This window comes from Anastrepha obliqua, chromosome 3, assembly GCF_027943255.1.
Source record: "Anastrepha obliqua isolate idAnaObli1 chromosome 3, idAnaObli1_1.0, whole genome shotgun sequence".
NCBI lineage: Eukaryota > Metazoa > Arthropoda > Insecta > Diptera > Tephritidae > Anastrepha > Anastrepha obliqua.
Genome location: NC_072894.1, coordinates 8,935,524 through 8,958,925, shown reverse-complemented (window position 1 = coordinate 8,958,925; position 23,402 = coordinate 8,935,524). Strand labels below are relative to the sequence as shown.

General features: G+C 36.8%; 1 protein-coding gene across 3 annotated transcripts in view; it reads right to left on the bottom strand.

Moving 5' to 3' along the window:
* The window catches only part of LOC129241478 (pneumococcal serine-rich repeat protein-like), a 143,429-nt gene that overhangs the window by 67,451 nt on the left and 52,576 nt on the right, over positions 1-23,402 (bottom strand). For all 3 annotated transcript variants that reach the window (XM_054877819.1, XM_054877820.1, XM_054877821.1), the window contains exon 3: positions 9,319-9,785. In XM_054877819.1, coding sequence (XP_054733794.1) covers positions 9,319-9,785 — 467 coding nt within the window. The remainder of the gene's footprint in view (positions 1-9,318; positions 9,786-23,402) is intronic.

Genomic DNA, 23,402 nt, shown 5'->3' with positions numbered 1-23,402 from the left:
CAGTCATTGCCAAAAATCTGGTGAAAAAGCCTTAGGACGCTCGGGCAGTCATGGCCATCCAGCGCACAGAACAGAACCCCACATACAGTCAATGGAGTTCAACAGCGTTGAGTTCTAAGGCAAATTTCATTAGCAATGCCAGAAGCCCAGGTTGAATACTAAAATTCGAACTTAACGTTGGCCTTCACGGCGCGGTTAAAAGACATTTTCATTACCAGGGATTGTAAATATACCACGACACCAGTTACACTAAGCCGATCACTTTGAAATGCTGACTTCTTTCCAACTATTCATCTTTTATTAACTTTGACAGAATACAAGGAACAAAACTTCGTAAAAGAAACGCTATGTGTCGCTTCGCTTTTAATCAGATTGAATCTTAAAATTCTTCTCGACATTTCCTCGACAAAAAAGTTGCTTTGCAGTGAAATGCAGTTCTATGCAGTTCACAATTTGACAATCACCCAAAAAGGAACTCCTATCGATTTCTGTGAAAAAATGTTGAAGGAATTCAATCGCGGTGGGTTCAAAGCACGTCCATGACATCGTGAAAAGTGACGAATCTTGGATTTATGCACATGAGCCGGAAATAAAGCAGCAATTGACAGTATGGCTGTACCAAGATGAGCTTAATTCAACAAAAGTTGTTCGCGGAAGAAGCAACTCAAAGCAAATTGTCGGCTGTTTTTTTTTTTCAGAAAATCTGGTTATGTTGCAACTGCAGCACTACATAAACTTAAAACAGTCAATTCTGAAAGGTACGCAACCATTTGTTTGCCAGAAGTTTTCGGCGAATTAATTAAATCAACCAATCAAAGACGAGGGAGGCATCTTTCACCAAAAGCAAGCCAATGCGAGCTCCTACATATCGGCTCACACAAGAAAGTTTTTGATCACCTAAAATATCGAATTAATGAGTCATTCGCCTTACAGCCCTGATCTAGCATCAAATCATTTCTTTTTGTTCTCCCGAACATCAAAAATGCAAATGCAAGGTGGACGTTTTTCAATTCCTAAGTGAACTGGTGAAGCCTTTGAGCAGCTCGTTTTGGCGATATCCACTGCTGAGTGGCAAAAGTGCTTTGAAAATTGGTTCAACCGAATACTCAAGTGTATTGACTTCCAAGGAGAACATTTTGAAAAACATTAAAGCCACTTTCCGCCTTTAATTCACTGCCTTCTCATTATTTGGCAAAAAGTATAAAGAGCAACCCTCGCATAAGTTCCAATTAACTTTGTTTGTAACGTCTTTTCGATTTTTTACAACGAGTTTGTATTAAATTTAGCGTTAAAAATGCGATGCAGATTCAATGGTGCGAAAACCTTAGAAATGTTGGAAAACTGTTTCGGTAATGATACTATAAAAAAACAGCCGTTTATGAATGGCATAAAAGCTTCAAAAGAGATCGTGAGCACATCAAGAGTGGCATGCATCGATAATTGGCAAAATACAGTGAAAGAAAAGTTGATCGCTAACAGCAAATTAACCATCAGGTCAGCAGAGAACTGCAGAGGACTTGAACCTTGCTTATGGATCCGTTCGGGACATGTGATTAATGATTTGGATTTGCTCCCTGTTTCTGCAAAGTTAGTTCCAAGGGACCGGAAAAAAGAACCGCGCTGACATCACCAAAGACATGATTTCCAAGACCAAATCCGACCGAACATTCAGCAAATACTTCATAACTGAAGACGAAACGTAGGTAAATTTGTACGCCCAGTAATCTAGACATCAGGCGAGGCGCGTCGTTTTCAGTCAAACAAGGATCACACCGGTATTGTGTACACCCGGTATTAATAAGGACTATTATTTGGGTGTTATGAGGCGTTTAGGTCAAAGAAGAAGCACGGTCAAAAAGGGGAGGATTCGTACCATTATTATCCGTGATTTTTGAAGTGAAACTTCTTAGGCGTCGATGTACGAACGAGAATGGAGAGTAAAATTTCTAGGCCATGCAACGTTTTGGGCATTTTCGTTCCGGGAGAGAGAAAAAAGATATAACGTAGAGGAAAATGAGAGAGAGAGCTATACCTTATATATATCTTAGATACACTATTGGCTATTTTTCCTGAGTTTTTCCTTGTTGTTGCTAATTTCTAGTGAGAAATAACACTGCCTACTTTTTGGCACTTGTTTGTTGGTACAAACTTGTTGGAAATATCTTTTTGGTGCCTACTTTTTGGCGTTATATTTCCTTGATGCCTACTGTTTGGGGCGTTTTTGGTCACAATTTTTTTGTCGTTTTTTTTGGTGCCTACTTTTTGGCGCTTATTTTCATTTCCTGGCTAGTGCTTGTGCGTACTATAAAGTGCTATCCATTCCGGCGTAGGATTTATTGGTATTACCTTGCGGTAATTTGTGCCGTTGCAGCGGTCCTGGAATCGCTGTGTTTGTGCGGGTGATAAACGCTCGGGGTAGTGCGCGTTGTTGCCACGGTTTGTTTCCGGCGTTTACCTACACCGGTCGACCGTTCTTCGTTTTTTTGTAAATTGTGTCTATTTGTATTCTCTGGAAATGTTGTGAATTTACTTAGATATATATTCTTTCTCTCTCTCTCTTTCTCTCTCTCTCTCCTTCTCTCTCGGGTCTCTCCCTCTTTTTTGTCTGCCTTGAAACTTTCATTTCTGTTATGTGTACTACTCTCCACGCACTTTTTTTTACCTAGTTTTGACCAAGAACGAAAGGATTGCTATCCAAAAGCCATCGAACTCATCTGATCCACCCGATATCGCTCCCAGCAATTTTTTTCTGTTTAATCGAGTCAAAAAACCTACGCATTTTAACAGTCGAAAGGAAGTAATGGAGAAATGGAAGATGGATCTGCAATAACTACCGAGTAGTGATCTAAAAGCTGTCAATCAATTGGAAAGCGCATAAATTGAGTAGCTATGTGTGTTTTCTGACTGCCAGCTGTGGCGCCAGAGCACTCACATTTCTAAGACAGACTACTAAGCACCAAAAAAAGTGTACTTTAAGGCATGTCAGGAGGTGAACACAGAAGGCATACATACAAGTGCACACAAACACACATACATACATAAAAATACACAAGTATGTATGTGTGTATGTATGCATATGTAAATATTGTAAACAAGCCAATTGTCAGCTGGTAAGAGTTGCAGCCAATTTTTGTGTTTGTATGTAAATTTTATGCAGCATTAAAAAAAAAACAAGAAGAAAGCTGCTTTAATGGGAAACAATTTAAGGTGAAAAGCATTTTAAGAAAAATAACAATAAATGACAACAGTAAATCACACAAAGAACTAAGAAACTAAAAAAAAAAAACGAATTACGCCAGCTACGCGACACCTTTAGGCAAAGTATTGCCTACTCGAGTATGAAAGAAAACAACACAAAACATATACAAAAACAAAACATATACAAAAAAAATCAAATAAAATAAAAACAAATTTCTCCAACTGCAGTTCGCATCTGGGTAATATTTTCACACACACAAACATAAACTGAATAGGCAGCGAGAAAGGAGAGCCGTTATAATTTGTTAAAATTACCCAAAAGTGTTGGTTGACTTCACACTTTTATGTGGCGAGCTACTTACCGTCATCCTCTCCAGTTACATACACTCATACATACATACTTATGTAAGCATAGACACACACCTTCCGCGTGTGAGCTCTCCCTCCCCATTCACAAGTGATATCAAACTAACCGGTATGACAATTGCTTCGGGCCACTAATCTGGACGCGAGTCAGCTGAACTCAACTCAATTAGAAGACAAAAAAACACCGTTTTTTTATTGTTATGACTTTTTTCTTTGCTTTTGCCTGATCATCTGGGACCAGGCAGCTGTTTAGTTTTGAATGCCTCATTTTGATTCAACTTTTTGTAGGTTCTGCTTTATAATGGGTGGTTAAGTTTCAACGGCCGGTGTTGTTTTGAATAAAATACAAATTTTTTAAGAAATTATTGTCCTTTCTCTTTATTATGATAATATTGGGATAGTTCAATTACGTATCGAACCAAATATCGGCCAAATGGCCGCTGCGGCCTCGGCGGCACACCTCCAAAGACCACCAAATGCAAATATTTAGTTCCTTATCTAAAGGGTGATTAAGTTTCAAGGGCCGGTGTTGATTTTGAATAAAGTACAATTTTTTTAGCAAATTATTGTCATTTCTCTTTATTATGGTAATATTGGTATGGCTCAATTACGTATGGAATAAAATATTGGCTAAATAGCCGGCGTGGCCTCGGCGGCACACCTCCATCCGATGGTCCAAATTTTCGATGACGCTGAGGCATAATTGAGGTTCCATGCCGTTAATGTGCCGAATTATCTCATCCTTTAGCTCTTGAATTGTTGCTGGCTTATTGACGTACACCTTTTCTTTCAAATAACCCCAAAGTAAGAAGTCCAACGGTGTCGTTGACGTTTAGGTGTGGTTCACATTCAACCCTTGAAATTTAACCACCCTTTATAAACAACAATAATATTTTTTCGGCTAAAAACTGGCCAGCTCATCGGCTCATATGGAGCTGGGTTTCAGTCAAATTTTAATGTAAGACATCTCTTCATATTGTATTGGTAAATAAAACTTTTATTCAATCTTATTTATTATGCGTATTTTTGTTTTGGTTTTTTGTATAAGTAGACATATTTATTTACTTCTGCATTTAGTTTGTTTTCCCAAAAATCACATTTTGACTGGCATCTATACACCTTTGCATACAAACAAAAGTGTTGTGGCTGCTCTGCAATTTAGCAACGGCAACTCTTTAGAGCATACTACGAAGTGGCGCAAAATTAATCATCCATTTTTTTTTAGCACTTTCTTACTAAATAAAAGAAAATAAGTTAGAGCGATGGAAATTTTTACTTTGCCCTTTGCTTGCCTGTTTGAATACTTCAGCTGTATAGCTTACGAGTAGAAGTCTCGAATATAATGGACGTACGACGCCATTTGCAAAAACTATAAATCTTCCGATAAGGCGATAGAGCATTTTACAAAAAAATTATCGGGCAACCTTTGTACTAAATTCAAAAAAAAATTTAGCAAATTTAAAAAAAAAACATCAATATTCCCAACTTTTTATGCTGACTTTTTAGTAGTATACTGCGTATGCAGTTTGAAAGCCCATTCCATTTTAGTATAACAAAGTGTAAGTTTCAACTGGCTCAAAATTTTCGTCAATTTTTGACAATCATTTTTCGCTGAGGTATTTAACATATTTTTTCATTTAAAAACCTCCGCACATTCGCTTTAGGGAAGAAAACATATGCCAAAAACAATAATCAAAAATCTATTAAACAGTCGGGCATGGCCTACGCGTTTGCCCGGCGTTTTGAAGATTCATAAGTTTAAGAAGCTCCATAATAACGCGCAGACGAGTGCAGCTGGATGTTAAAAAAAATAAAAATAAAGTGGAAAACCTTGGCAATTTGTGGATTTTTGTTCTGCCATTTAAATAATAGTGCAAATAAAAAATCAATTCACCTTTATTGTATTCTTAAATCGCTGCCTAAAGTGTTTGTTTAATTCAGTCACAATAATAAAGCATACATTTAGGAGGCTTATACATATTTTGGCATTTCTATTCGTATCATTTGTGAATTGATTTTTCTAGAAATATAGTTAAGTCGCAAAAGGGGTGTAAAGAAAATACATTTGCCTATTTGCATACATATATACATCTATGTATGTATACACGCGATTTCTTAACATAGAAACTCAATTATGTTAGTCCACTGGTATTCGCTTCAATATAGCAACAACAGGCAGACGATTAACCTCCCATATCAGTTTACGTATCATACAAATTCAAGTTGGAATTAAATTGCGTTTGACAGCTGTCAATTCTAAATGAAATGTAAAACTAATAGCCAGTAGAGTACTAATAAAGATAAACGCTCAAAATTTTCGAAGGTAAAAGTTTTTGCCATAACTGAAGGTTTCTAAAAACATAACACAATTTTGTGTATATACCAAAAGTATAAATATAAGCGATCTATTCTTTGTTAAGGGGGTCTTCTGGTCTCCAGCGAAAAAAAAATCGATTTTTTTTTTGCATAATTTTGTTGTATGTGTATGCGAGAATACGCCACAGAAAGGATTTTTTGAAAATCGCATTTTTTCACATTTTCTGGGCACCGAAGTGTACCCTCCTCCGTCCGTTTTTATCATAAACTTTATCTTTAAACGCGTTTCCCCGAAAATCGTGTTTTTTAAGCATTTTGGTCACACTTTTCATAGTAGTTATACTCCGATTTCAATGGTTTTGGTCTTAAAAGGTTCGGAAAACTTACCGCTAAGTTTCCCCGTGTACGATTTTTGAAATTTTTTTTCATTCCATTTTTATAACCTTTTAAAGTTCAAAAAATGAGCAAAAAAAAATTTTTTTTGCAAATTGTTGCATAACTTTTGAAAAAAATTAAAAAAAAAAAATCTGTCACGGGAAAACTTAACCAGGGCAACTCTGAAGACAACGCATATCTAATTTTTGCTTTCTGATTACCCAGGTGGAAAAACCGTGACCAAAATGGAGACCTGTTTCGTTTGGAGGTGGACGTCTTCAGCGCCATTTCAAGGTCGCGGGTGTTAATTTTTTTCAAAGTCAAAACCATTTTTTAAAAGCCAAGACATGTACCTTTAAAATAAAAAAAATTTTTTTTTAAATATTCACAGGATTTGTCACAATCAATCCCCAAAAAAACCCTTAATTTCAGGGCCTCGAGACCAGAAGACCCCCTTAAAGCACGCCAAAAAATCAAGTAAATTTGATATGTCACAGTTAATATTAGTAAACACACAAATGTTTTTTATTACAGTCAAAATATCAAATTACGTTCCAACAAAACAGCATTTGCGGGGAGGTTTGCTTTTGTTCTTCAATTTAAAGAAAAGTGCAACAGAAGCACATCGTTTACTCTCAGAAGCTTATCCTGAATATGCTTCAGAGGTTAGAGTATGTCAGCAGTGGTTTGCACGATTTAAAAGTGGCGCTCAGGTCCATCAAAAAAGTTTGAAGACGAAGAATTGTAGGCATTACTCGATCAGGATCCATGTCAAACTCAAGAAGAACTTGGAAAAACATTGGAAGCCACTCAACAAGCCATTTCTAAACGTTTAAAAGCAGCCGGATACATTCATAAACAAGGAAATTGGGTGCCACACGAATTGAAGCCGAGAGACGTTGAGAGACGATTTTGCATGTCTGAAATGCTGCTGAATCGCCACAAAAAGAAATCGTTTTTGCACCGTACTGTCACTGGCGATGCGAAGTGGATTCATTACGACAATCCAAAGCGTAAAAGATCATAAGTGAAGCCAGGCCAACCAGCCAAATCGACACCAAAGCCGAATATTCATGGTTTGAAGGTAATGCTTTGTATTTGGTGGGATCAGAAGGGTGTCTGGGAGAGCTATACAGGCAACAATTGATACGTTTAAAGCAAGCAATAGTCAGACACGAGAAATTGATTTTCCATCAAGACAATGCTCGGCTACATGTTGCAGTGCCGGTCAAAAATTATTTGGAAAATGCCGGATGGGAAATTCTACCTCACCCGCCTTATAGCCCATACATAGCTCTTTCTGATTACCACTTGTTTCGGTCGATGCAGAATCGCCTTTCTGAAATACGGTTCACCAATGTTGAAGGTATTAAAAAATGGCTTGATGACTTTCTCGGCGCAAAAGATGCGAAGTTTTTTTGGGATGGAATATGGATTGCCTGAAAGATGGGAAAAAGTTGCCTCTTCCTATGGACAATGTTTTGAATAAAATATTTTTTCACTTTTATACTTAAATAAATGTTTTTTTTTAACAAAAAAAGGGATGCCGTTAGATAGCGCTTAGTGGATCATCACCTAAGCAAACTACAACAGAAACAACAACTGTTGAAGGAAGGTTATCATTTTCAATGAACCACTTTTCCTGAGTCCTGAGTCAGTCTATTTTTAACGACTCCATTATGATAGGCCAACCATCAAAAATGGCGATAAATGAAGAAAATCCAGTTGTTCGCCTTCGGTATGAGCAGAAAAGCGTTTGGAAACGGGAAAAAGTTTATTGTGCATGGATGTCTCACGAATTGACGCAGGCGAATCCTTGAAACGAATTGACGATTGCGATCTTTGCTGAAATGTAACATATTCGAGCCTTTTTGTGAAGCGAAAGTTAACTGATCATGAAAAAAAATGAAATGAAATTGCTGATGAGCTTGCCAGGAAGGGAATTAAATTGGTCTCAGAGACATCCTTCCCGATCATCAAACTGTTGTTAAAGAGAATTACACAACTTATGTATCAGGAAAGCGCAGAAAAGATGAAGCTTCATTTCTGCATGTGCCATTTCTTCGACAGCCCGACAGCTTGGTAACACTTCGACGACAAAAAATTGTTAAAAATAAACGTTTGCTGACTCAGTTTCTGGATCTGCTTTTTTCATAACACAAAAAAAAAAAAAATTAAATAGTTCTGACGGCGCTCGGTATACGTTACTGGAACGACCCGATGTATATCCATCGCAAGGCTGTCACTGCAGCAGCAATCATTAATTTTTTATGGGAATTTATTATGCTTTGACTACAAAAACAACGTCTTGCCAAACGCGGAATTACGAAATTGCCTTCGAAATGAACAAAATTCGGCTATATGAATAAAACAACCCGGCTATAAAATGAAAATACCACTTCGGTGGTGATATCGGCTCGAGTTCATAGAAAGATTCAATGCAAGCCGTTGCAAGAACGCAAGGCCGTTTAATTAATAGAGTTTACCAGGTGCTGCAGTAAGTAAAATATGTGAACGCAAGCACATTCTACATACATACATACATACGTGTTTGTTGTATACTTTTCTTATCATAAATATTTATACATCAACGGCACTTACTTAACTAATTTCAAAGCAATATTTACTAAATGCCGATCTAAAGTAGACGACGACTTGTTGTGATAAATTGAAAAATAACCACAAAGATTACTAATAGAAAACTCGTTCTGTTATGGTGAAATACCAACAAAAACTGTGGCATGCAAACGAATTGTAGAGATAAATCAAACTACTAAACAAATCATGCCAAAGTCATAAAAAACTTATTACAACATGAATGCATTTAACAAAAACGTCGAACAACTTAGAAAACTAATTAAATGATTTTAATAAAACAAAAGTGTAATATGCAATTATGCAAAAAAACAAAAAACGCAAATCGGCAAAAGAAAAAAAAAACGCAAATCAGCAAAAGAAAAAAAAACAACAAAAAAAAATCAGCCAAACAAGGAAATACACAAAAACATAACAACAGTAGTTAAAAGAGGCGGAAAATCAGCAAGAGCTGCACTTTCAACTCACCCGAAATGATGGTCTGTACGCCGATACTGCCGTTGCCGGTGTCCTCATGCGCCTCGTCGTGCATATCGGCCTCAGCGGGATGTGCCTCGCCCTCGCCTAACGCAGCGCTGCCATTTGCCCGCGGCGGGAGCTCAGTGACTGGTGTCGCTGAATTGGTCATTATTTGTAGTGGTGATAATTTTATATGGTGATTAAGGTGATCGCCCGAGGAGGCGGAGCCCACATCCTCGATGGTAACACCGGCAACTGCAGCAACGGTGTTGATGGGTGGCACAACAGTTGGTCTGTTTATGCTGTTTATGCCGTTTGCGGAAGAGTTGCGACGATTCGTCGGCGCTGGGGAAGATGCCGAAGAAGAACTCTCACTGTTTTGTTTATTGCTGTTGCGGCGTATTGGATGCGGTGAACCATTGGCACTGTTGCCGGAGCGACCATGTGTTGGTGTATGGCTGGGACGATTTATAAATCTGGCAAAATGAAAGGGGGCACAATTTAATTAGTTGGCGTTTTTTTTACTGGTTTTTATTTATTTATATACATTTTTTTTTTTTGTTTTTCTCAATATAATGCAGCACACACATACATACACATGTATGTGTATGTGCATGTGTAAGTAAATAAGTAAAGCGCCAAACTTTATTTGCTAGTAAGCTGCGTAACAGCCGACGACTGACAACCGCCTAACAGGATTTGATTTTAAAGTGCAAGACACTTTTTCGCGCAAGGCATTCACTTACATATAAACTAATTTTGTTTCTATTTGTTTTGATTTTGCGAACACTAAAAAAATAATTGTAAACCAAAACAAAACGGATTCTTGTAATTCGAAAAATAAATTTTCAAAAAAAAAAATAGTTCCGCACTACAGTTACTTTTACCGCTCAACTAAACGATGCCAAACGCGCTAAGCTACTGCCAAGCACGTTGAAATCATCAAACTACATTCGCCAGCGAGCTCTCCAGCCTGTAGGCAGCAATAGTGGCAGAGTGACTTGAATACATATGGTATAGGTAGGTGTGAGTGTACATCCATATGTATGCACCAAAAACATGATTTGTATCTGTGAGATACGCACTCAACAGGCAAACAAGCGAACAAGCAAACTTTTACATACAGACATGGAGTGCAGACAAACAGTCAGTCAGCGCTGCGAGCAGCAGGTCTAACAGCTTATTGAAGTCTGGTTAGTTTTGTTGTTGTCACTGACTGTAGCGCGCCATATCTGCGGATGTGAATGTACACTTGTGTGCGAAATAATAGGAGCGCAACGAACTACGAAGTTTGAACTTTTTTCATGTTTTTGTAAAAGTATTGGGCATTCTACAGCAAAAAACATATAACTTAAAGTTACGAAATTGGTACAAAATTTAGGAAAATTTAATAAATTTAAAAAAAATTTAATCAACATTTTTTTTATTTTTAATTTAAATTTTGAGAAAACTCCAAACTCAGCCCGTTAAATTTTTGTCCACTAAAGTGTAAGTTTAAACTCGCTGAAAAATTCGTTTCATTTTTTAGAATTGTTTTTTTTTTTGTATCCGACATTAAATATTAGTTTGGGCAAAAATAAATCCAATATTTGCTCGGTAGATGGTTGTAGTGATAGATTTCTCGGAAAGCATCGATCAAACAAGGCCCTGGCTTAGGGGCGGTGAAAGATATGTTGTTGGTATAGGGTGCCCAAAACTCGAAATTCACCGAGTATTGGATCCAATACTTGGAATCTTGAAACAAAGGTAAATTTATATCTGAATAACAATAAAATTAATGAAAACCAAAACAAACTATAATATTTTCTCAAAATTTTACATTTCAAATGTCCCTCCATGTTACTTAGCCTAGCTAAAAGCGCCACTTTTGTTGTACAAGCCTAAATTCTCAAGCCTCTCTGTTTCTCTGTATGCGTATATCAGCTGTTCGTTATTATTGTCATTTCATATACTATACGTATCCATGGTCAATACGAATTGCATTGCCGGTAAAATCCTTTGAAATTGAGTGCTACTCGTGCGCCGGAAAATCCGATAAAATGGACAAATACCTCATCAAGTATAAAAAATACGAAAATAATCCCAATTTTTCGCAATCAAATAAAAATTCGGCATCACCGGGGGAAAGTGCCAACAAAGCACACTTCAATCAAGAGAAAAATGTTAAAGAGGATCATAAGATTCGTAAGTATACGTGATTATGCATAATTGCTATACTAAAAATTAAAGGATATTGTTGATTTTTTTCGCGAAAATGAAAGTATTCGATCGCTTGTCTCTGAATATTTAAAATTTGTATAGTTACTGATGACTATACCTGGCTGTTCCTGTACGAACGAAAGATCTTTATCAGTTCTCCGAAGATTGAAGAATTATCTTCGCGCAACTAAGACCCAAAATCGGTTGAACGATGTAGTTTTCTACACATATGTACATATATTTAAATCTCACTGACACTTTGGATGTTGAAACATGGTTCCCTGGCTTCATTTGAAATGCTGTTTTTTGGGATGTTTCTTTAAAAGCGTGTCATACAGGAAACGAAAAAAGGATTTTCTATTTTTGTTTAAGGGATTTTATTTTTGTTAAAATACAAGAAAAGATTTTTGGCCATACGAGGTTCGTTTATCGGTCTTCAAAAAATGATCTTCCAAAAAAAGGTATGTCGCCTGGCGACACGATTCCGGACTCACAGGTGTCTGAAATCAAAACGACAAAAAGGTTCTTGTTTAGTATGAATGTCGTTATCGTGTTAACTACGATCTTAAACAAAAAAAAATCAAATTCGACAAAATGGCGGATGTTCAAAGATGAAAAACCGTTTTTTGACATTTTTTTTTTATTTAAAAGGTCCGAAAAAAATACTAAAAAAATCAACGACATCAATTCCACGCCATTTAAATTTTATTTCATCAAAACCGGTTAAGTAGAACCGGCTATGTCGGCGTCTATTGTCCATGGGGAGACCATTTTTCACACCAAAAAATCGTTCTTAAAATTAAAATTTCTTTTCAAATTCTTTTTCCATTTCTTGTTTATTCCATTCAGTTGTGAGTTACAGGAAGTCAACAAAGAGAAAATTCGGTACATTTAACAACTACAGTATTTGATAAAGGCGAAAAATGCAAGCTAGGCCGCTGAAATTGTAAACGGTGTTTTTGGTGCCGATGCTGTAACGGCGAATTACGTGCAATTCTGGCTTCGTCGATTTCGTTCAGGCATTTTTGATGTTAAAGAAAATGTCGATAAAATCACAGAAATAATCGAAGTTCACGGGCGTTCTAGCAAAGATTTTACGCAAAAATAATGGATTTCTTATGACACAGAATAATACTATATTTTCTTTCATATAAAATACTTCCGCGCATATGGAAGAAAATGGCAACACTTCGACGATAAAAAAATTGTCAAAAATAAACGTTTGCTGACTTAGTTTATGGATCTGCTTTTTTTCATAACTACATAAGAAAAGCACTAACAGATCGAGAAATTTGTTCAGCATTTGAATGTGGATTTGAGCCAAAATAATCTTCACGTCTTTCCTTTTCTTTACGATTTTGTTTAAACAAAAAAAATTTTTTAATTTGTGATGTAGAAATTGGTTAGTTTTAACAATAATTTCAATTATTAACATTTCAAAAGTTATAATATGATAAAATACATCTATTTTTTTCATTGTAATTTTAACTGATGCACTACATTTCTACAAATTCTGAATAAAAAATTTGAAATTTAAATAATTTTTTTTTTAATTTCCTAAATCAAATTTTATTTGTACAAAAGTTAGTGCCTTGAATTATATGGCTTTTGCTGTAGAAGTCACAACACTTTTATTAAAAATATAAATTAAATACAAAAGAGCAATTAAAAATTGGCAGCTCGTAACGCTACTATTTCTTTGAACGCAAGTGTACGTATGTGTGCATGTCATTGGAGGAGAGCTATGTCATTGTTTCTGTCATTTAGTCAGTTAGTGTTACACATACATACATCGCCTTCAACAAATATAAATAAACGGCCAATATAATTTTCAGCAAGCGGAACCTAATTTGAAAATTGCAACGAAATGTTCAAAATCTAAACGAAGTCGCAGTTAGAAACGACCACGAAATCGAAAGAAGAGCCGGTATAGTTGGTATACAAAAGAAGATAAATACTCGAACCAGATAGTAAGAAAAAGTAGTTCATAACTAGTGCGGTTCTAGTTCACAACTAGAAACATAACTACTTACATTGTGCCCGTATGCACCGACATTAGTGACTGTGAAAAACATCGCATTTTAAGTTGATAGCGAAACAATTGTTTATCGTAGGCGAGGTAGGTGTAAAGTTTTTTAAATGTACATACAACTTTCTCAAAATATAGAGGGAAGTGCCTACACAATTACGGACAAAATAATAGAATCTCGATATTTTCACCAGTTATGGGCAAATCTCTTTTGGTTTTGTTTGTTTAATGTCTATTAATTAAAAAAAAATATATCTCCATCAACAACAAATATCATATTAATCCAACTTTTAAACTTTGTGCAAAATTTATAAAAAATTTAGCAAATTTTCTTCAAAACTTCAAACTTTGAACAAAATTTATAAAAATTCAGCAAATTTTCTTCACAATTTTATCGTTTTTATAACAGAAGTAACCAACGCTCCGTTGCACACCGTTTATAAAATCTTCGGGTCTGGCCTTTTTCCGTCCTTTTCGAGGATCCTTCTTAAAATGTTATATCCATAAATCTATAAATAATGGAATACATTTTATGAAGCTACCTGGAATACCAAGTTCATAGCTTAGCCCATTAAATTTCAATATCAAAAATTGAATGATTTAAGTAGATAAAAATTCTCGTTCCTTTTTGATAATTTTTTTCCTTGACGGTGTTGCGCATTTTTTCGATGTGTGATCGACTGACCACAATTTTTTTTACGCACACTTTTATGGCCTCTTTTCACTACGAGCTCAACTGCACTTTTCAGAGCTCTTTTAAGTCTCTTTTCAGAATACGAGCAGCACCCTGTACTGTGAAAATTAAAAAAATTAAATGAAAGATATTTGTTTCTTGAAATAAGAGTTTTTCTGGACTTAAAACAACTTTCCGTAAAAGCTAAACGTTTGTTATTGAGACGCGGCATAACTCTGTAGGCTCTTTTCGTAGGCACAATTCGTAAGCTCTTTTCCTCCATCAGGTCAAATTTCGAAATAAACAATTGAGACACTTCTTTAACTAACATTTTTTAATATATTTAGGAAAATACTTCAAATTTAGTAAACCAATAAGTCTATATTACTTAGTCGTAGCTAGTTTCGCTCAAGTGACGAGAAAAGAATTCAGATATGAGAAACTTTTCCATGGCAGAAACAATCTCAAAAGTTTATCATTGCCAGATGAGGTGTCATTCGCAATAATTCTTTTTTTTTCATTTTCAGGTACGAATGGTAGTCACCAACTGCTGGAGTTCTATCAAAATATGGTATAGATGGGTGCGCTTTGCTTTTGAATTTACTATTTTATAGTTATTTCCTTCGGCCGCGCTACAAAAAAATAACCCTCATCAGTCCAACTCCGGCTACGCAATCCACCGTATTTTTGCGTAGAACTTCTTTTCGCGTGGGCGGCCTTCAGCCGCGCTTCAAAAAAATAACCCTCATCAGTCCGACTCCGGCTACGCAATCCACCGTATTTTTGCGTAGAACTCCTTTTTTCGTTGACTTTTGTCAACACAAAATTTTTTCAAAACAGAATTTTGTTAATACAGAATTTCGTCAGTACAGAATTTCGTCAATACAGAATTTCGTCAATACACAATTTTGTTAATACAGAATTTTTTTAAGACAGTACAGAATTTTGTTTTTACAGAATTTTGTAAATACAGAATTCTGTAAATACAGAATTTTGTCACTGCAGAATTTTGTTACGTTAATTTACAGTATTTCGTACGAAAATAATTTTGATATACAGCATTTTGTAGGGATCCCCAATAAAATATGATATTTGTTTCCTTCTTGTTGCTTCTCTTGTTCAGTGAATTTGTTGGGTTGCTTCCTTAACATACACCCGAGTCTCGTAGGAGCAGCTTACTTGTCTCTGGAACGTGTGCAATTTTACTGCTGGGCAATTTCAGTTCAAAAGATATTCTCTCTCATGGAAGCGCGAGCATGTGCGTGTATAAGTATGTGCGTATATGTAATTGAGAGGAAAGCGCAATAAAGTAAAAACAAACAAAAACACACTCAAAACAAACCAACCCCTCAACAACGGCTTGTTATAGGTAGGCAAACATAAACAAATGTATGCACGCATTTAAAGGGTGGCCTATTAGTGGTATACATTTTTAAAGAAAACTGCCAAAATGAAATGTTGCAACAAAAAAATCCTTAAAGGGAAACTGAAGACACACCAAAGTAAAAGGAAAGATAAAATTTCGCTGCCGAAAAAGTTAGTAGTTCTTGAGGACTTATTTGAGGGGCGGAAAGGAGTTCAAAGGCGAATAAAACCACTACACTCAACACTAAAAAATTATCAGAGATGGCTCATATTGCTTGAAAATAAGCGACAACAGCTTAATACCGCTGTACAACATAAAATAACAACAACAATATTCAATAGATTTCTATGTAAAAAATAATGGTGACGATTTTTGCGGAACATATTAACCCTCTAACTCCTCAATAGGCTTTTTGTCTCTTCTGTGAGAAAGGGCAAAATATACTAATAACAGAGGGATCTAACGGGTTAAACTGTAGCAAAAAATTATATAAATAATTTATAAAAAAAACATATTGCCATTAAAATTGTAATTTGTTTGTTTGAAAATATCAAAAGACGTATTAAAAGAATAAAAAATTATCAACTTTCGAAGACGGATTATCATTGCAAATAATAAAAATAAAATTAAAATGACACGAAACCAAACCTGTGCACCGATAATCTTTAACCGATAAACCGATTTACAGCCAAGATTATAACTTCATGCCACGCTATTGCTATTTAAATATTTGGTCTTGGGAATTTGAAAATTTGGCAAGTAAATGTACTTGTCATCTGCTAGACATTTGGACAGAGCCAACGATACACAAGTCACTAGTGGTGTGCCCTTTATACAGACACGCCCATGCATATATACATATTTCCATACGTACAAAGGAATGTCACCTTTTATGGATACCGACCTTGTAGGAAAAACTTAAAGTAGCAAGACAAAATTCTAACTCAGAACTTTTCGAAACTGAAACAAATTAATAGTGATTATATTTTCGCGCTTTGAAAAATTATAAAACTATTATTATCATCGTATCTTCAATTAGTAGCATCTTACCAGGGTGGTATCTTAACTTGTAGTTTTCATAAAGTCTTATGATTTATGTTAGGTTACAGGGTTTGATTGAAAAGTAATGAGCCTTCCCGCGCGGAGCGTTTGCCAAGCGATCAACCGAATCGGCTGGTGGGGGAAAATGATCGTTAGATCTTCCTCTTTCACTAGAAATCGGTCCCAGTTCGCTGGCAAGAGCGGTGCAGTCAACATCGCTCCGCGCGTGAAAGCTGTTTTAAAAAAGTGTTAGGATTTTGCAGTGGCGAAAATGCAGCGATCGTTGGAGCAACGTTACTCGATCAAATTTTGCGTAAAGCTAAACAAAACGAGTACCGAAACCATTGGGCTACTCAAGGAGGCTTACGAGGACCAATCTCTGTCCAGTGCCCAGGTAAAATGGTGGCACAAGTCGTTCAAGGAAGGCCGGGAGGACGTCGAAGACGAACAGCGATCTGGAAGGCCTTCGACGACACAAACAGACGAAGATGTGAACCGGGTTCGTGAATTTTTGAACATTGACCGTTGTGCTAGTCTACGTGAGATCAGTGAAGAGTTAAATTTAACTTATTACAATGTTAACCGACCTCGTCAACAATTGGACCCTTCATCACGATAATGCGCCGGCGCACACCGCCTTCCTTTGCACCTCTGCATTGACCAAGATGGGGGTTCCGGTGCTTCCCCACCCTCCCTACAGCCCAGACCTGTCCCCTCCGGACTTCTTCTTGTTCCCGCGCCTGAAAAGAAAGCTGAAGGGGAGGCCCATCGAGGCGATCCAAAAAACTGTGACAGCCGAACTGAACGCGATTCTGACGGATGAGTTTAAAAAATGTTTCCTGCAGTGGAGGGACCGCTACCAGCGGTGTGTTGACACTCAAGAGTCCTATTTTAAATAATATTAGTTGTATAAGCCAAAAGGTTTAATAAAACTGCTTAAAAAAATAAGGCCCATTTCTTTTCAATTAAACCCTGTAGGTTAGGTTAGTCAGGTTGCTTGTGTAAGACAAGACACTCGTTGGCCTTGACCTACATTTCATTTCCATCCCTTAACTAAGTTGTTTAAACCACGTAGATCATTTTAACAAGTTAACTAGTCCCTTCAGCGAGACATTTTGTAAATTCCCCAGGTCTTCACAGAAATAATCGTCAAGATATTTGGCACGGCTTCGTTGAAGTGCAGAACATTCACAGAGCAGGTGTTGTACCGACTCAATTTCTTCTTCATCTCCGCGACTCCTGCCAAAGTCATTGTGAGGTGAGGGGTGTTCGCCAACTGGTTAGGGTGCAGCGACCCGTTATAACACCTGTGAGGACGCTGGTAGTTGATCTGTTGAATCCAACCAGCTATTTTGTCCTTTAAGGATTCAGTTTTAGCCAGAGCGCTTTGGAGACCCTGCAGTTAGTAGTTAGAGCCCACCTTATATTGGTTTTCGCGTTTACGCTCAAGTCAATTGCAGTTTACAGTTCGTTTAGACGAATACTTATTTTCCCTACCACTCGATGAAGGTCCTGTCCAGCTCAGAGCCTTTCCTGGCAAACTTATGCGCTCTTTCAGTTTCCTTCACTCCAGAGTGGCCGGGGACCCAACAAAGTGTGGTGTTGTGTTATTGAATAAGCGAGAGCGACCTATGGCATTCGTTAACACATCTTGAAGTGATGTGCCCTACCTTGATCTCTGCTTGACTATCAGCAAAGCCCAAGCATGGGTAAGGTAAGCGACCCCAGATGCTTATACTGTGAAGCGTCGAGTGAAGACGCTGAACGCACGTTCTTTAGTTGCGGGAGATGGCTCGTGGAGAGAGATGCTCTGAGAGAGCAGATTGGGTACATCGCGCCGATCGATATAGTCAATAAAATGCGTAAACGCGAGGACATCTGGAATGCGGTTAAAAAAATGTTGAAGACGTATTATGAAAAAAACAGATGGGCCTCGACCAAGTGCAACAACACAGAGAGAGTGCTCATGACAGAGACATAAGACGGAAATCTATGCATGAAGCTGGCTACAAATACGATAGACCCAGACGTGGGTGAATAGAACTGGTTCATTTTATGGGCGCCGCTCTGTGCCCTCCCGAAGTAATGCAGAAAGTAGTCCCGGAAAGTGAGTCTTCCCAGAAGAGAAGGTGGGATTGTTCTAGTTGCCGCACCACTGAACGCAGTAGACGACGGTCGCTGTTAGTGCGAAGGTATTTTGAACCCTACCTCACCCAACAAAAAAAAAAGTTTGTATTGAAGAAATTAAAAAAATACAAAATCTTTCGAAAAAAAAACATTTTTAGGATTCTTTCGAACCTTTAAGTAAAAAAAGGGTCAAAAATGGTTTTTTATCTTTGAACGTCCGCCATTTTGTAAAATTTTTTTTTTAGGATCGTAGTTCACACTTCTGAAAGTATTTGATGCGGTGCCAGCTGGTGGTAGCAGAGGAAGAGGAAGGCCTACTCTGCGTTGGAAAGATCAGGTAGAGAAGGATTTGGCTTCACTTGGTGTGGCCAATTGGCGCCGGTTAGCACGAGAAAGAAACGACTGGCGCGCTTTGTTAAACTCGGCCAAAATCGCGTAAGTGGTTATAGCGCCAATTAAGAAGAAGTTCATACTATAACGGCATTCATACTGAGCAAGAACCCTTTGTCCTTTTGATTTCAGACACCTGTGAGTCCGGGAATCCGTGTCACCAGCGACATACATACTTGTTCACGGAAGACCCTTTTTTGAAGGCCTCCGACTTTTTGAACGAACCTCATATGGCCAAAGGAAAATTTTTATTTTTTAACAATAGATCAAAAAATAAAATACTCAAAACAAAAATAAAAATCTTCGTTTCCATTTTACACGCTTTTAAAGAAACACCCAAAAAAACACCAAGCTTTAACCAGGCATTGACTTGGGTTCATTCGCCATAAGAGTACCAGCTCGAAATAAGCGCTTTTTCCTACAGGGTACAGACATGTTTTCATGTGGAGCTTCACAAATTGAACATATTAACGGCGTTACCAGCGCGAAGAGACGAAAGAACATACGCATGCAAATATAACAGGAATATTAAAAAGTTTTTGCAGTAAGAAGAATCAGTTTTAAACTCGAGAACAAAATTTATTAATGGTCGGAAATTTCCATTTCTTAAATAAGTTCTTAGTTTATTTATATGTACATAGCATGGAGAGTAAATGCTCCAGCCAGCACATTTTCTCTCGCTTTTTTATTGTTTCTTTATGCATAAATCTAAGACTGTTGTCGACAATTTGTCATTTCGGCTGTTCAGATAATTGGTATTTGGACATTTTGACTATTGTTGCGCGTCATTACTGGTATACATGATAAACTGTTGTTGTTATTTGTGTAGTTATTTGTTACTATTGTCGCCGGCGGCATTCCTTTTTTAGGTAAATTGACTTTATGAGGCGTGAAATTTTGACGACGCGTCATGACTGGCTACGTCTATGAAATCATATCGGGTTAAAGAACATAAATTTACATAAAACCAAATTGTTGTCACTGCCAGCTTGAAATATTGATTGATGAAATATGATCGTGTGCGGCATTTTAATTTTACAGAAAAATATGAAAGTAATGGCAATATGCGCTTGGTCGTCTTTGGATCTGTTGAGTTGTTAACAAAGTCATTAGCATTTTGTTAAACTTTGGCAATTAGAAGATTCTAATCGTCAAGAAGTATTCACGAATATGGATGTATGTGCGTATGTGTCAATGTATTACTTGTATTATAAGTAGTGAAACTAAGGAATTTTTTTCCTATGGCCATTTTCATGGTTCCTCGAGTCCTTGGAGTAAATTCAACAAATTTTTAAACTTTTTAATTCGAATTTTTAGAACAATTTCGAGTTTCAGCCCACTTCGGTATAATAAAAAGCAAAATTTGAAGTGGCTTCAAAATTTTAATTTTATTTAATTTAATTTTTGACAATTTTTTTTTGTTTTTTTTTTTGGATGGCGGTTATATTGCGGCATATCGCAAAGTTTTAACTTTTTTTTTATAAAATTAAATTTTTTAATTTTTTTTTTCATAAAAATATAGTTCATAGTACAACAAAAACCATATAACTTAAAGTTTCCTATTTCGCACAAAATTCCACATATTTTTCTGGAAAATTGCAAACTTTTTAATCAGAATTTTTGGTGAAATTTCGTGTAGGTAATTTTATGGCGCAGAAGCTTGGAAGATGACGATATCCGGTGAGGCGTTACTTGGAGTGTTTGAGCGAAAGATTCTGCGCAAGATTTGTAGACCTTTGCACGTTGGCGACGGCGAATATTGGAATGGATACAAACGCTCCGGCTCTGAAAGTATTCGCTGCGGTACAAGGAAGTGGTCGTAGCAGAGGAAGTGGAGAGATGAGAGAGTTGGACAGATCAGGTGGAGAAGGACTTGGCTTCACTTGGTATGTCCAACTGGCGCCGATTAGTACGTGAAAGAGGCGATTGGCGCGCTTTGTTACACTCGGACAAAATCGCTTGAGAGGACCCGATGGTCTAGTAATTTCCAAAAATCGATTTCTTGTTTTTTCAATTTTTCGAAAGTACAATATCTTAAGAATATGCTATGAAATTTTCATGCGGAAATTCGCAGTATTATAGCTTCTACAGCCCATTAAGTAGGCAGAGAGCGGTCCGCGCGCTCCTGTGCCTCAAACTTTAAACTCATTTATCTCCAAACGACTTTTTTCGGCACGGCGGGGATGAAAAAAAAAACAAATACTCAACCGAATCACTTGAAATTCGAATGTCTTTTTCACAACTTGCATGGCCACCATCGGCACTAGAATCATAATTTTTTTCAATTAATTTAATATTTAATGGGTCTGTTTTTCAAATCGCGCCTTTTTGTCAATTTTTAATTTTTTCGATTTGTTCTAGTTGCGACCATAACTGCAGTCTTTCTGTTTAAGAATCTTCTTGAGTTTTGTGATTCAGATGAGTAGAAGTCTTGAAACTACCTACGCCGTCCGTGGTGGAGTTTCGACAGCGGCATTTTTATAATAATTATGATGGTATTGTTTTTAAAATAAAAAAAAATTTTTGTTTGCTCAATAGATTTATAAATAAACACGAAAAGTTGAAATATCTTTTTTTAATTTTTTATGGGTGATTAAAATAGGTGAAATTTTCGTGGTTTAGACCACTGGGTCCCCTTAAACGATTATCGCGCCAATTAAGAAGAATAAGAAGAACTGGACAGCTGCAGTATACAAACAAACAACCAATGGAGCGTATAACGGTTAAAATAAAGCTTTACAACACTTAAAATCATTAATTTTTATTTATTAAAAACGTGATTCAAAAACAAAAATTGGATTTGTACCTCTCATCAAACCAGATAATTTATCAAATTGTAAACTGTCTCGATATTATAAATCGCTACAACAACTTAATGAGCAGCCAGCAAACAGTAAACGCCTTTGTATGCATAGATTTGTTTTTGTGCGGCCTAAAATATTGGCGAAAACGGTGCCAGCCAAAAACCAGAAACCAAAAAACAACCACATCACAGAAACTACTAAAAAATTAAATGAAACTACTTAAGCGAATTGATGACTTCCACCGGCCGTAAGTCGGTTAAAACGTGCAAGAAAAACTAGTTGCAATGCTTTGATAAGCAAACAAACCAAATCCACTGCAGACATAGTTGTCTGTGTGCCAGCGCGCATGCGTACACTCATCTATCGACGCCACCCATCAATTTACAGCAGCGTAAATTAATAGCAGTGACAGTCGACGGCGCGCAAGAGTCAGATAACAGTTAGCTGCAGCGATGCGACAATGACCAAGTCAACACCAATGCAATCGACAGGCATTCATGGGTAGATAGCCATAGCCAGAGTGGCGCCGCCACTCCCCTGGATGCCACATTCATTGTGCGGCATAATTGGAAGCGCAGTGTTTGCATACAAATCGGCACGTATTCGAAAACGTAAAGGCAAATGCCAAATTATTCGCCTCAAAATATGAAAAATAGTACAATACTATGATGAAAAACCAGAAAGAAATCATTTGAGCCACTCTGAATGCTTCCAGCGAAAGTGCAATAAAACCTTAGCAACAAATGACGATATTTTTTGTTGTAAAAAAAAAAAACACACAAAAAAAAAAAGAAAAGAAAATGCCATAAATATATGGAAGCGCATAATGAATGCAAAATGCAAGAAAGCGATCGAAAACCGGTGACTTGTTGTTATTGAAATTAGTTGATGTTTATTTATAACAGGGCATTGAGATCCGCTTTTCAGAAAAAAATGAGATTACAGCGCATTTAAGTCTTTGATAGAGTTTGTGGAGCAGATGCATTGGGATTGGAATGGTATATATATTTAGTTGTAATTGTAAAGAATATTGTTTATGATAAACTACTTAAGGGGGTCTTCTACCGTCGCGCCTTAATCTCGGGCCTATTTTTGGGAATTAATTACAAAGCAACCACTTGAGATAATGAAATCAGATTTTTTTTATTTAATTTGCACAAGTTTGCACTATTTAAAAATATATTTTTCAAATCGAATTCTTTGGCCCTGTGTCCTGGAACCGTCCTCGAGGTTGCCCTTGTAAAAATGTCCTAGGCGACTTTGTGGCACGCGATCGACCATTTTACTTATCTGAAATCAAAAAAATTTTTTTTTTTTATCATAAAGTGTAGCGTTGGCTATGTTTTCCCAGTGGCGATTTTAAATATTTTGAAATTTGTAAAAAATGCGTGATTTTAAAAAAAAAGTTTGAAAATTTCCTCTTTTTTTTACACTTTAGAGGCCCGCAAAATTAAACTAATCAAA